Source organism: Homarus americanus, unplaced genomic scaffold (assembly GCF_018991925.1).
Source record: "Homarus americanus isolate GMGI-L3 unplaced genomic scaffold, GMGI_Hamer_2.0 scaffold31037, whole genome shotgun sequence".
NCBI classification, from domain to species: Eukaryota; Metazoa; Arthropoda; class Malacostraca; order Decapoda; family Nephropidae; genus Homarus; species Homarus americanus.
In genome coordinates, this window is record NW_024722227.1 from 3,514,896 (window position 1) to 3,529,466 (window position 14,571).

Genomic DNA, 14,571 nt, shown 5'->3' on the forward strand with positions numbered 1-14,571 from the left:
GAAAGGTCTCCTATGTTCGCTGTTATATCTGGTTCTTGTCTTCCCCATTACGTTACGCATCGTCCGTTTACAGTACAAACATACAATTATTTTAGGAAAGATGACTCGTTAAAAACTGACACCTGAATAACAGTCTAAAGAGTAAATAATACATTGGTATATCTACAACACAGGTATACGACTGATGAGCTTATAACAGCGTGATTTACAGTCCCACGCCTCCATACTACCGCGGGTACACAATGTTTCAGTCGTCAGCGTGGGCCATCTGTCAGAACTTTTGGAGCCTTTTTTGAGAGAAACTTGTCCAAAACTGCATCTTGCATATTAAACGATGTATTCTGTATAATTTTAATGTCATAGTTAAGACCCTCTGTTCCAACTCTTGACGTGGATATGCGAAAAAAAATTATTTATATATATAATAAAGGCTTGAAAATTTACCTATATTGCCCAATGTGTTATATAGTATTTGTAAATAAATCGTTTAAATGCAGGTGTCTACTAGAAGATTCAAGCCACGACAACATACAGTCGTGAGAGTGGACACACAACCTCCATCATTAAATGCTGATAATTGTTTTGGTCTAATGAAACAACTGAATCACAGTACAGGTGTGACCAGGCCTGACCAGACCAGACCACTCCATCAACCACTGGTGAGGTGAGACGTGTTGGTCACCGCCTGCGTTGTTGTTCATGTCTCAGGATCGTGTTAAGGCAAGTTTTATATAGAAAGGCGACACCCAGAGCCTCGTAGTTCCTAGGAGAGGTCGAGGTAATATTTCAATAACTCCAGGACTCATTAAGTGACCCACATAAAGTTGCATACCTACTGGCGGTTCACATGACAGCGGGGAGCAAGAATCGCTGAGTTGCAATACCGAACTGCCGAGGTGGTACTAACACTCGTGATGTTGGTGTGTGGTCGTGGTGTTTGTGTCTGGTTGTGATGTCTGTATGTGTGGGTGTATGTGTGTATGGATGTGTATGCGTGTGTATAAACATGTCATTTATCATATCTATATAAAATTACTTCGACATTCTACAAAGCCTTTATAACCAACCATTAAAAATATTGTTTTCCGTCTTAAATCCTCTCTGTCTCTAAGCTGAGTCCTCACACTAGTGGCCACACAAACATCTAGGGGTGTAACATTCATCTTGGGTCGGCCACCTGCAGCACAACCTTTTCCCTCAGTTACACTCCTCACAAAGCTTCCTCCTGACATTACCGGTCACGCCGTACCTTAGCTTGTGATTACCTGAAGGAAACATCAAATTGATCGCCGACGTGGGTGACACTCACAGCACCCACTGTTTGAGAGGATCCCTTTGTCTCACTCCCTCTTATTGCTCTGGTCGTCCATTATTCATCAACAGAGCCCTTGTGTCCTTCGCTGGAGGTTCCTCGCGCACCATTAATATATGGTCCTGCTATAGATTTGTCTGAGCATATGAGGCGTTCAGTCGGCCACAACCAACACCAACACACACAAGGCGACATTCTCTTCCTCAAAGGCGCCACCGAGTTAAAAATTAAGATTTATCGTAGATGCAGCACAGAGCGAGCGAGAGCAGGTGGAAACTCTATATAGATTTAAACTAGATCAAGATTTTAGATGTTCCCTCAGGTGCAGCGGAAATAACAACACACCTGCTGTAGGTACATTGATCTAATGATTTTCTTTTACGGCTGCTCCTTACTCTCAGGTCTCCCACCATCTGTTCTCTTAACTTCTTTACTAAAATATCCTCTATTTCCCCGTGAAAGAAATAACCAATATTATTTTTCCTTTATTCATAAATTTCATAAAGTATAGATAAATAAACCCCACATGAGATCTTCAGTATTCGATCCTATTCTGGAGGACAATTCTTTGGGCATTTATTTTCCTCCGCGTGATGACTATTTAGAGTACCGCCAAGTTTTATAAAGCGTTTGTTGTTACGGGGAAAATAACTCACAGTAGACGAGAATGTTATCACCAAGGTGTTCGGTTATTATTATTATTATTATTATTACTATTACTATTATTATTATTATTATTATTATTATTATTATTATTATTATTATTACTATTACTATTATTATTATTATTATTATTATTATTATTATTATTATTATTATTATTACTATTACCCTTATTATTACTACTATTATTATTATAAACGTTTTTCAATGCTATTTTTTTTACACAGTTACAATTTAAAGTTCGTGAATGTCTCCAGGTAGCCTCCCTCCCTCTTTCCCTCCCCATCGCGGTGCCACACTTTAATTGACACACCTATAATGTCTACTGCTGTTATTAATACTACTGTTATAATTATTATTAGTGGTGTAAATAATATCAATATAGATGTTAGTATTATCCTTTCTATTAATCTATTACTGGCATTATCCTTGTGAATATTCTTATTATTATTTTTATTATTATTATTATTCAATTCAAGTTGCTATTTTTATTTATTTGTATTATCAATATACATAACTAACTACTCATATTTATTATTATTGTTGTTATTGTAGTTTTTAATAATTATCTTTATCATGATAGTAACCAATACATATATTATTTAAATCACTTAAAATTAATAATTAAATATCCCAGGTGTGAGAGTCGTGGTGGAGGAGAGATACACTGTACCCACCCTGAGGCCTCAAGACTGTTGTACAGATCACGTCAAACAGATGTAGTTCATGGTCTTTACCTAACTGGACTCATACGGCTGAACTAGTGTGGCAGAGAAGGCATAGTCGCGGGAGAAATCACAGACGAGACGAAGAACAAAAGGTAACAGGTTGTGTGCAAGTCGGTGTAAAACTGAGTGAGAATATTGGATAAATAAAGAGAGAAATGAAGAGAGGACGATAAACACAGATCGGGACTCATAATAACTCATAGTACCAAACATTCAGACGAGGAGAAGGAATTAGGTGAGAAGACTTCGTGGTCTTAGTGTATGACCTCTCTCTCTCTCTCTCTCTCTCTCTCTCTCTCGTAATGGTGGGTGGCAGGGGCAAGGCAGGGGATAAGGAAGGAACAGCAGAGGAAGAGGAGAGGGGTAAAGGGTATAAGGGATGAGGGAGAAGCAGGGCAGGGGGATGATGGAGGGGCAGGGCAGGGCAGGGTAGGGTAGGGCAGGGGGAGGGGCAGCACCAAGGAACCCCTAAATCGTCAAAGCGTGACCAGAGGGTAACCTGACCCCAGCACAGGACCGGCCGGGACTTGGTGCTCGCCCGACCTCCCTGTCGTCTGGTCGTGCTGGTCTTCATGTGCTGTTTGTCGTGTTGGCACTGTTTATAACCTTGTGCTTTGTTACAATGCCGTCTCGTTATTATGGGTTATATCCTGTTGTTGTTGTGGGTTATATCCTGTTGTTATTGTGGGTTATATCCTGTTGTTATTGTGGGTTATATCCTGTTGTTATTGTGGGTTATGTCCTGCTGTTGTTGTGGTCTCAATAATTATTACAATGCATGTTGTTGTCTTTGTAGCGTTTACCTCCCTTCACTAGGTACTGTATCCGTCGTTGTAATTCATTAACTCACTACACCTTCTGTTAACGTGTCGTCGATTGTCGCTTTAACAGCCGTCAGTCGTTTCACAGCTCCTGCAGGTTGTCTCTTTCCGTTGTTTATCACATGTCGTCGCTCTTCGTCATACTATCGTTTCGGCGGTGGATTAAGTGTTCTGCCATGTCTTGAATATCTTCTTCTGAGTCGTGTAGTCATGTTGTGTGTGTGTGTGTGTGTGTGTGTGTAATCTCGTTGTCCTTTGTCGTGTCTCGTTACTACGTCCATAAAGTCATATTTCCGTGTGTGGTGACTGTGCGTGTCGGTGAGATATGAACACGGCCGCTTCTCTCCTAACTGGATGATTAAGTGGACAGGCCGGACAGATGGAGGGAGTGTGTGGTGTTGTGTAGTGCTAGTGAAGGGAACTCCCGACCGTGGCTCCTGGATTTATTTATCTGTGCCCCAGTGTGTTATTATGTGTAATTTGTTGACTTACTCCCCGAGAATAAATTAATTATATTTATGTGTTATAGTAAATTAAGTGTATTTATAGTTCCTTTCACTGCTACTGGTTCTACTTAACTCTACTTGTTACTGATAATCTTATTTAATATATTCCGGCTACCAGGGTTTACAAACACACATGGGTTATATATTACTGTTTGTATATATATTTATGGGACTATATCTACTACAATGATACCTATGTTAGTTTTAATATATAATATAATTAAGATATGATACAAGTTATATAGCAACAAAATATCTTATGCAATAAACAGATATATAAACATCAGCTATAATATACACGTGAGGATTTTTTCTGTAGTAAGAATAGGATAAACATCTACAGAGCTGCTACGGGAAACAGCTCAAGTATTAGTTAATTATACTGCGTCTGGTGGCCCCGCCCTATTTTACAATGACTACTGGCGGCTATCATGAGTAAAACTGTTGCCTGTATTATATAGAGTATCATCATGTAGTTTATATAGAGAATATTTACATTATATACATACTGAGAGGTCATGACACACACACAGTGACCTAACCCATCCCAGTCTCACCTCACCTCACCTCACTATATCAACACTATACTCACACTTCAGTCAGTTCTCTTACACTTCTCTACCGTCAGACAGGTTGGTTATATTTCAACAGTGAGTAAAGTAATATATATTATACCGTCGCTATAGTCTAATATACTGTGTGAAGGGGTACAGTACCTGAGCCTCGACACAGTAATTACCAGGTGGTGGCTGTGTTACCCTACTTAATGACCAAGTATTTGTTAACATCCTCCAAACGTCTGGGGACAGTAATTATATAAATCTGAGTGACCAATTATTCCTGCTCCGACACACACAAGGTTGGACACACAGGTATACTAAGTGCGGTAACTATTTTTTAACAGTGACATCTACGAGCTGATTGTCTTCCTTAAGAGGAGTTATAGGAATAAAACTTGACAACATATAAATGATAATTGAAATTGTTCACAGGTAAAAACAATTATATATAAGGTATAGATAAATATTAACATATACAAGAGACCTTCACAGAGGTGTTCTTAACCTGGGCAGTTTGTTCTTTAAGGAAAGTTTAGGGGAAAATTCTGTCATAGCTTTATATAATTGTTAATCTATATTTTTTCTTCAAATATATATCTCTCTCTCTCTCTCTCGTTATCAATTTAATTTAATAATTTGTATTCGTGGATTTAGTTGTCATGCTGTAAATGTAAAATATTGAATGGCGTCATTAACTAAACTTGGTGGTACAGATAACATCACAGTATATTTACATATTTCTATAATAAAGATCACTACAGATAAACAAGCATTATCTCACAGTCGTTCACAAGGTAATGACACTGTAATCTTTAAGTCTACGTTTAATCTAATTAGTTTTTACATTGTCGTATTTTTATGACCTGACCTCATGTTTAGTAAGGTCACCCTGTGTACTTAAGCCTATCTCGGTCCTTGTAATTCAGTTGCCTCTGAAGATGTTTTTAATAAAGACGAAAGCTAGAGTGATCCATTGTTTCCCTTTTCCTGTGTGATTTTATCAAGTAATTTTTATATATAAAAACTAATATTCACGATTTACCATAATATAAATTATATAATCATATATTATAAATTATATACATATATATATATATATATAATTTATAATATAAGATTATATAATATATATATATATATATATATATATATATATATATATATATATATATATATATATATATATATATATATATATATATATATATATATATAGAGAGAGAGAGAGAGAGAGAGAGAGAGAGAGAGAGAGAGAGAGAGATTCTTCATGAATAACTTTTAAACCTTCTGATAACTATAGGCCTATGGTGCCATGTGAGATTAATCCAGAACACTAACACTAACCCAGAACATTGAATACTATACCAGAAGACTGAACACTATACTAGAACATTGAACACTACGCTAGAACACTAAAGAATATATCAAAACATTGAAGATAATCCCCGAACACTGAATACTTCACTACAACACCTACGGCTACATAAGTCACTAACAACAGGTATAACTCTACTACTCATCTCTGTATTAAACCTCACTGTGGTGACTGTGTGTGTGGTCATGACAGCCAGGAACACGCGGAACAAGACAAAATATTAAGAAATACAACAATATAATGAGCGGACAAAAATTGCCCCAACTTACCCTGGAATGGGTATCCCACAAAACAAGGCTGCATCGTCTGCATCATGGCGGCTCCTGTTACCGTCATTTCCCTTTTACTCAACAGAACATTCGGTGCCCGTTAACGGGGACTCTCCTTGGCACTGTTAACGGAGCGCTCCGTTCGGTCGGAGAATGCGGCAATCGAATCGGGTCGGAGAGTCGATCGGCGTTACTCCCGGCTGGACGAGACACTGGCGCGGGAATGACTCGTGGACGGAGTTGGGGTAAGGCCACACTTGTGAGGGGAGAGGTTGTTATGCGCCTCTCATAGGCACTGAGAGACTCCTCCACGTGGTATGTCAACAAGCAACACTTCACAACTAATAAGCTCGAGTTCTCACGCTCACTCCCCGACGTGTCACGCCCCCTCGCTTTACAAGAACAGGAAGCTCTGCTCTGAGTGGCTGGTCGACGGAGGTTCAGCCCAGTTGCTCAGCGAACAACGCTCTCTGATTGGCTGATGTGAGGTGGAGGCGGATCCACGTCACAACTCTGGCGCGTTCCACAAACATTATGACGAGGTAGGCGGAGCAAGAATGCACTTTGTTGCCCTTGTCAGCCCAACCTGGCCGTTTAAACCGGCCTATAGCCACAGGTCAAAGAGCCAGGTCGAAGTCCTTCTTATCCTAAGCCTCTCAGTGAGCCTGTTAGGTGAGATCAGAGGACCATTTCCCCGCGAAAGTGTCTGGCTTGTAACATTATATGGGAGCTCGGAACGAATGGCTCCCTCTTGCTCAGTCAACCTCCCTCCCTCCCACCTCCCTCCATCTCGCTCCCACCCACTGGGGACCACACAGTAAACTCCTCTCGTATTATTTATTAGTTTAGGCGGTAACGGCCGCAAGTCTCGCCCTCGGCAGATGCACTCGAGGGAAAAATGAACTCTTCAAACACGAGCTCAGTGAGAGAGAGAGAGAGAGAGTCGACTGCGTGAACAATGACGCCAGGTGACTCGTGAGCTTATGATAGTTAATAACTCACATGTGAAGGTTTGATTGCTGTAATAGACCCGCCTCAATTATGTCTATTTGAATATCACGAAAGACCTCAATGATACACTTAAAATAATTGTAGGTCTTGAGGGCATTTAAGAAGATAAATCATCAATAATAGTCTTTTATACACTAAAATATACAACAATAACGGTATAGTATCGTGAGTTTTTAATTACAATATACATTACACACTGCAAAAACAAAAAGGTTATATAAAGTTTCGATAAAAAAACGTACTTACATTAATACACCATCCTGTGATATATACAATACTATCCAAATATATGTAGGGGAGTGTGTCAACGGCGGTCAGTGTTGATACAAGCAGATGGGACAATATAATACCACATTGAAAAAAATTAAATAAAAACGTATCTCAATCAGAAAAATTAATTAGATATGGTTTGTAATTTTTTATTATTATTATTATTTGTGAAAAATATCTTGTAGATCTTTTAAATATCGGAACTATTTTATGTTAATTCTCGTGGTGATTAAGTTGAGTTCTAGTTCTGTTATGGTGTTCAGTGCATGAGGGAAGTGCTTGTCTGGTCTACTGCTAACACTATCAACGTCTTCCTGATGTACTACCTCTCTCTGTCTGTCTGTCTTCCTCTTTATGTTGTCTCTGTCTCTAACTATAATCAATTTCCTATGTCTGTTTCACGCTATCAGTTATTTTCTGTTTCCCGCATTAGTAGTTATACCGAGAATCACTAAATATTTTGATAAGACCATTTATCCAAGAGTCAAATTTTGGTTAGGTTAGGTTAGACAAAGTGAAGATCTCTCGTAATTATTGCTAATTATTACTAACGTAAACTAAAATTTTCCAAACTCTTCTATAGTAAAAGCCAATGGAGTAATTCGATTAGACGAGAAATAATTTTTATCTGTCAAGCAGGTGTTGACCGGCCAGAGAACACAGTCAAGTTCTTGCGTAAAGACTCGTTACCTGGAAGATTATGCCGCCAGTGTGCTAACAAGTGTTTTATTGTCTCTATTTCTTTCTCCTCACAAGATAAAAGCGAATAATTAAGCATAAAAAGAATGTAGATAAATTAATGTAAAATAATACGATAAACGCAAGTGTAATTACAGCGAGACAGACAAGAGTATAATATATGCAGTTATATCATCTCAATTCACCCTAAGATATATTGAGAATACAGTACTACAGTCAACTACATTACTGAAGTCCATTCGTCCGTTCGCCTCTTCCCCCGAACCACAAACCCCGAGAGTCCGACTCATAAATCCGAAGCTTATATGGATAGAATAATGTATCGGTCTACTGGTTTGGGTTCACGAATCTGAATCTCGGGGTTCGCCATGGTTCAAAAGAAGAGGAGAACGGACTTTAATATGCTTGGGTTTACTGTGTTGTGTGTCTAACTGGTTTTCATTATTATTTGTAATGAATAAATCTTGTAGGTAAACTGTTCCGAATGTCTGTGTTATTAATTATATAATTATATTTGTTATAGTTAAAATATTTATAACAAATTAGTTCAGTAAATATTTTAAACCAACAATCATTGACGTTAACATTTTATTAGTGATTCTGTGCGGTATATATAATCAAGGTATTATATATTTTTGGTAATATAATTAAAATGATGTTTGGAAATTTTAATTATTATATTTTTGTGTATCTCTACGATGGATCAAAATCATGTTGTTAACTTCAACAGAATCAACTGATATGAAAAAGGTGAAGGTCAGTGGGAGGAGGTCTTGGGTTAGGTTAGGTTAGGCCGAAACTACCAGTCCAGTAGTTCACATGTCTCTGGGGCCCCAAATGATTCGTCTGTCTATAGTATAAGGCACGTGAGCGTCTGAGCGTCTATCGATCAGTCCGCCCGTGAGAGAAAATACCGCTGTTGTATGTACTGTATAGCCTTGGCTTATTGAGGGTGACAGTCCTCTGGTGATGCTCGGAGGGGGAGGGGGATGTTAGGTTAGGTTACGTTAGGTTACGTTAGGTTACGTTAGGTTACGTTAGGTTATGTTAGTGTAACTCAAGTATATGTCCAATTCCCCCTCTTCTCTCTACCCCCCTCCCCTCCCCTCCCCTCCACAAACAGAATGGTAAAATATAATTCACATCTAATATAAGAAAACCTACACCATGTACACCACAGCTTATATCTTCCTCAAGTATACATACACTGAAGAATGGGGTAGCATAGGTTAGCCGGGGTATATTGCTGACTAAATGTACCGTCAAGCTTAACAATGTCCTTTTCTCTGATCTGGTAATACATGGTACACTAGTGACTACAGTAAGTCTACCTGTGGTGTAATACATATATAAAGCATGAAGTAAATATTTATTTCTTATATCTCTGTATCTTTACTCTTTAGAATACAATTGAAATGTTACATTGAACACAAAATACAAGAAGGTAGCGCGTATATATTTCATAAATTCAGACTATACAAGAAAAAAACAGCATTATTATGAAATGTTGTTTGACAGATCCGTTTGAGTTGCCAGACATCACTTAATCTTACAGGCATAAATTATGAACAGTATAATAATATATAAACGATATATACAGTATATTTATTTATTTATTTATTTATTTATTTATTTTGTTTTATAATAATTGTTATGTTTTTATTTATATTAAAGCAAAGAAAATTTTGTTAAGAGGAAAAAAAAAGCCAGTGGCCTATTCCCAAATCAAAATATTTTCCGCCAGCGGCCACCAGCCTCGCGGTAATGTCTCCCGACTTCTCTCTCCTCACAAAATCCACCGATTTCTACATTTACAGCTGTTTGATGTAAGAACTATGAACTATTTAACCCTTAGAGAGCTAATCAGTCCTCACCAAGTTGTGTATCTTTGTTATTATGTGTTTGAGCAGGTGGAGGAAGTATAGAGTCCATATTGACGCTCAACTTTTACATTTATCCTCTTCGCCGCTTAGGCAGTCGGTCACGTCTAGTGCCGCTTGTATATCTCAGTGTTATAGCAATAGCCTTGAGGGAAGAAAAAGTTAAGAAAATTGTAGACAAATATTGAATTATACAGATTTCTTACAATAATTTAAAATATAAAGAGAATAGGAGTTAGTGACCCCTGCAACACCCTCCCAGAAAGACGTTGAATGTAACGAGTGCGAGAGGATACTAATAAATTTTACATAGCTTCAATTAATTTTGGAATTACATTAAGTATCGTGTTGTATTGGAGGGTATGGCAAAAAAAAAACGACGTCTGAGTATTTGATGTTTATAATCTAACTCCGTCACCTTAGTTTCATATTGATAATCATAATTCTTTCCCTAATCACTTCAGAATAACACACATAATAATATATCAGCTCAACTGTGTGTTTACTTTAGTCTTGATGGTTGGGATTATGGGATTAATACTTTTACATTACATTACAATCATCACCTGAGCACTTAATGAGCTATATACCTGAATGTACTAGAATCATCTATTTCCATCATGCTCAAAATACTGCGTCAGTGAGAATATCTTTACAACTCTTCAATTTATCAATCAATCTTTATTACCTATTTTATCAGTGACAGTTTAGTTATTTATATTAATTATCAATATCGATCAATCAATATAATTTACTTATATTTCATCATAATTATCTTCCAGGTATCGTAACCCACCATCAATAATTATGTACCGTGTCATTATTGTTATCACGGGAAACCTTTTAATTGGGTGTTATTATAATTTCTCGTTATTTATTGTTCTTCATTAGTCACTTTATCTGTCACCTGATGCTGTCTGTCTTAATGTTTTTGTATTATTATATCTTTTATTTATTGTATTTATTTTATATATTATTATTTTACTATCAGTGTGTTTATATACTGAATGATTTACGCTTCATCTGGTCTATACTGTTGTTGTTATGGTGTGTTAACTATTGTTGTTATGGTGTGTTAACTGTTGTTGTTGTGGTGTGTTAATTTTTGTTGTGGTGTGTTAACTGTTGTTGTTATGGTGTGTTAATTGTTGTTGTTATGGTGTGTTAACTGTTGTTGTTATGGTGTGTTAACTGTTGTTGTTATGGTGTGTTAACTGTTGTTGTTGTGGTGTGTTAACTGTTGTTGTTATGGTGTGTTAACTGTTGTTGTTATGGTGTGTTAACTGTTGTTGTGGTGTGTTAACTGTTGTTGTTATGGTGTGTTAACTGTTGTTGTTATGGTGTGTTAACTGTTGTTGTTATGGTGTGTTAACTGTTGTTGTTATGGTGTGTTAACTGTTGTTGTTATGGTGTGTTAACTACAGACATCAACAACAACAGTTTGGGAAAGATTATGATTTCTTGCTTATTATCTCCTAGTGGTTTACCATATGTACTCTAATGCCTTTTGTCCATCTAGTCTTCGTTCCTTACTTATGTAAACCTTCCTCACCACTCAGCTCCCCTCACCAGTCAGCCCCTTTCACCACCAGCCCCTCACCACTCAGCACCACTCAGCCCCTCACCACTCAGCCCCCTCACCACTCAGCCCCCCTCACCACTCAGCCTCCCTCACCCTCACCACTCAGCCTCCCTCACCCTCACCACTCAGCCTCCCTCACCGCTCTACACATTTCCGTTCACATATCCCTCTCTCCTTCCCTCACTCATGCACCTCACTCCCTCATAAATCCTATAGGTCATTATTACCACCCGCCCTCTCCCCACCACCAGCCCCTCTCCCCACCACACCCCTCTCACCTCACCACCCTCATCCCACCACCCACCCTAACCTCACCACCCGCCCTAACCCTCACCCACCCCCTCATCCTCACCACCCGCCCTCACTCCCCTCAGTGAGAATGAAACCCATCAACCAGCAGCTGCACACCCTGGCCAGTAGAATCTGGCAAAAGATAGAACGATCAGAGCAGGAACTCCTTCAAAGACTCCCACCAGATAACGACAACAACCATACATGGTTCCCAAAAAGTTACGAAATCTCAAAAGGTCCATTACCACCCCCGATCTACACGGCCAGGCAATAGACAACCTCCCTAGACCGGCATCCGCCAGTAGGGTCGGCGGAATATGAAATAAGGCCCTTAAAACACCCATAAATGGGACAGGGTAGGCTGTCTAGTGCCTGTACCGACAGACAATAAATAACCCATGACACAACCCTAACACACTATTAGCTTAGCTAGGCGGTCAGCTCGCCCTCTCTTACCTCCTCCTAAATTTCTTTAATTTCCTAACTATAACTTCCTTCCCTCACCTCTAATCTTCCTTCATTCCTCCTTTCTAAAAAAAAAAAAAAACCTCTTTTCTCCATTGCTCCCCCAACCCTTACCTTCCCTCCCTCTCATTTCTCACATGACTCGTTTTTCCTCCCCCCACGTTCTCCCCTCCTCCCCCATCTTCTCTCCCCGGAAGTTTCATGGTGAGGGGTGGACGTAAAGACTAAATTATACATCATCATCAAACTCTTTGTGAAGTAAATATGCAAAATTTTCAGTCTCCCTCAAAAGGTAACACCCCGGAGAAAGATGATACCAATTATTGAGTGTATTTACATTTATTTCTTCAAGTCAGAACCACGAAATAGATGTATGGATTAATGGGAGCTTCAGGAACAGTTTATATTGTAGTGGTGGGCTGTCTGGTGCATGGGCTCGGGTAGAGTGGTGGGCTCAGGGTGCGCTCAGGTTTCTTTCATCATTATCATTCATTTAATATCTACCACATAGTTCTTTAGTAAATAACAAATTTAAAAGAAAAAAAAAGTTATAATGGATTCATCAGAAATTTATTCCAGTTCGTCATCGATATATCAAAAATAATGTCACCGTAATATTGGTAAGAAGCAAGTAACGATAACCACGCGTGTTTAAACAAGTTCTCAGATTGTTTACATCATGTCACGACACATTTCAAGGATGTCACCACCTGTTTGCAGAGTGTCTGGGCATGTTTGAGACACGTCATAACTTGTTTGAAGAATGTCTGTACGTGTTTGAGGCTGCCACAACTTGTTTAAACTATACCTAGACGGCTAGGCACGCCTGGTTTCTACCATCGACAGCTGGGACTTATTCTGTCAGCTCCTGAGTTGTAAAATGAAGGGTTGAGGGATGTTAAATATGCTATATCGACTGGCTGAAGGGCGACGTATACTCTTCACCACACACGTGCCAGGGTTCGATACACATTATCACAACCTTGTTTATATTTTTATGCTTTCGATCAACACTGAACATTGGTCGTCCATCAACTGTACTCCAAACTGTAGCTACAAATAACCTCAGGTCCATGAAATCCTCAAATGTCTATGTATTTTTTTTTTATTTAGGAAAGTTTAAGCCAAAGATCTCTTTTTTTTCTAAATATTACATGTTACTGTATAATTTAGTTTGCTATTGTCTAGAATTTGTAAGGAGAGACGAGTCAACACACACTGACCACCAACACGGCCTTACAATATTTAGTTACCACCGCCATGCTAACAATACGGACACCTGCGGAGGGTTATCCCGGGAACAAGATACCAATATATGCATTAAACGTATTAAATATTCTGGACACACACACACCCACACACACACACACACGCACACACACTACTACTTCTACTACTACTACTTTGCTGTCACTCGGAATCGAGTATGACTATTATCCAGCTAGGATACAATGATATGAGTTATTAGGGATGTCACCTAGGTTGGTGAGCTTTGAGGTGACTAAAGAGACCGATACGGGACCCTCAGCGTCGTTCACATTCGTTGCACATGTGGAAGGCTCCATCTAGTGCGGAAGGGGCGGTGGCAGCGTCTTTCCGGCGTTGGCGCTTGTCTGCCTCGGTTTGCAGTCGGGCTAACTCGAAAGCATTGACACCTTCTCGTGTGGTGCTCCTCCAAGCGTTTCGGTGTGGAGTAATCGACTCCCAGGTGAGGGGGTTGATTTGTCACTTTTTCAGGTTTGTCTTAAGACTATCCTTATACCTTTTCAGTTGCCCGCCAGCGTTACGTTTACTATTCGTTAGGTGACTGTAAAGTAACTGCTTTGGCAGTCTACTGTCGTCCACGCTGGTAACATGGCCCATCCAACGTAGTTGTTCATGGATAATGGTAGCCTCGATGCTCGTACAGTTGGTGCCAGCAAGAATACTCACACACACACACACACACACACACACACACACACACACACACACACACACACACACACATACACACACACTCACTGCAGACAGACGGTGAAACAAACATTCATTGAAAACATTATTCCAATATTATAACTTACACAATCATCTTTTTCAGCCACAAAGAAAGTTTCATTTGCACGTTTGGATTTCCATATTTACCACAGAATATATACA

At 39.0% G+C, this 14,571-nt stretch overlaps 1 protein-coding gene across 1 annotated transcript in view; it reads right to left on the bottom strand.

Annotated features, from left to right (window-relative positions):
• The window catches only part of LOC121862297 (paired box protein Pax-7-like), a 106,912-nt gene extending 100,350 nt beyond the window's left edge, over window positions 1–6,562 (bottom strand). Inside the window, exon 1 of the mRNA XM_042360434.1 lies at window positions 6,235–6,562. Coding sequence (XP_042216368.1) covers window positions 6,235–6,301 — 67 coding nt within the window. The 5' untranslated portion in view covers window positions 6,302–6,562. The remainder of the gene's footprint in view (window positions 1–6,234) is intronic.
• Window positions 6,563–14,571: the final 8,009 nt, after the last annotated feature.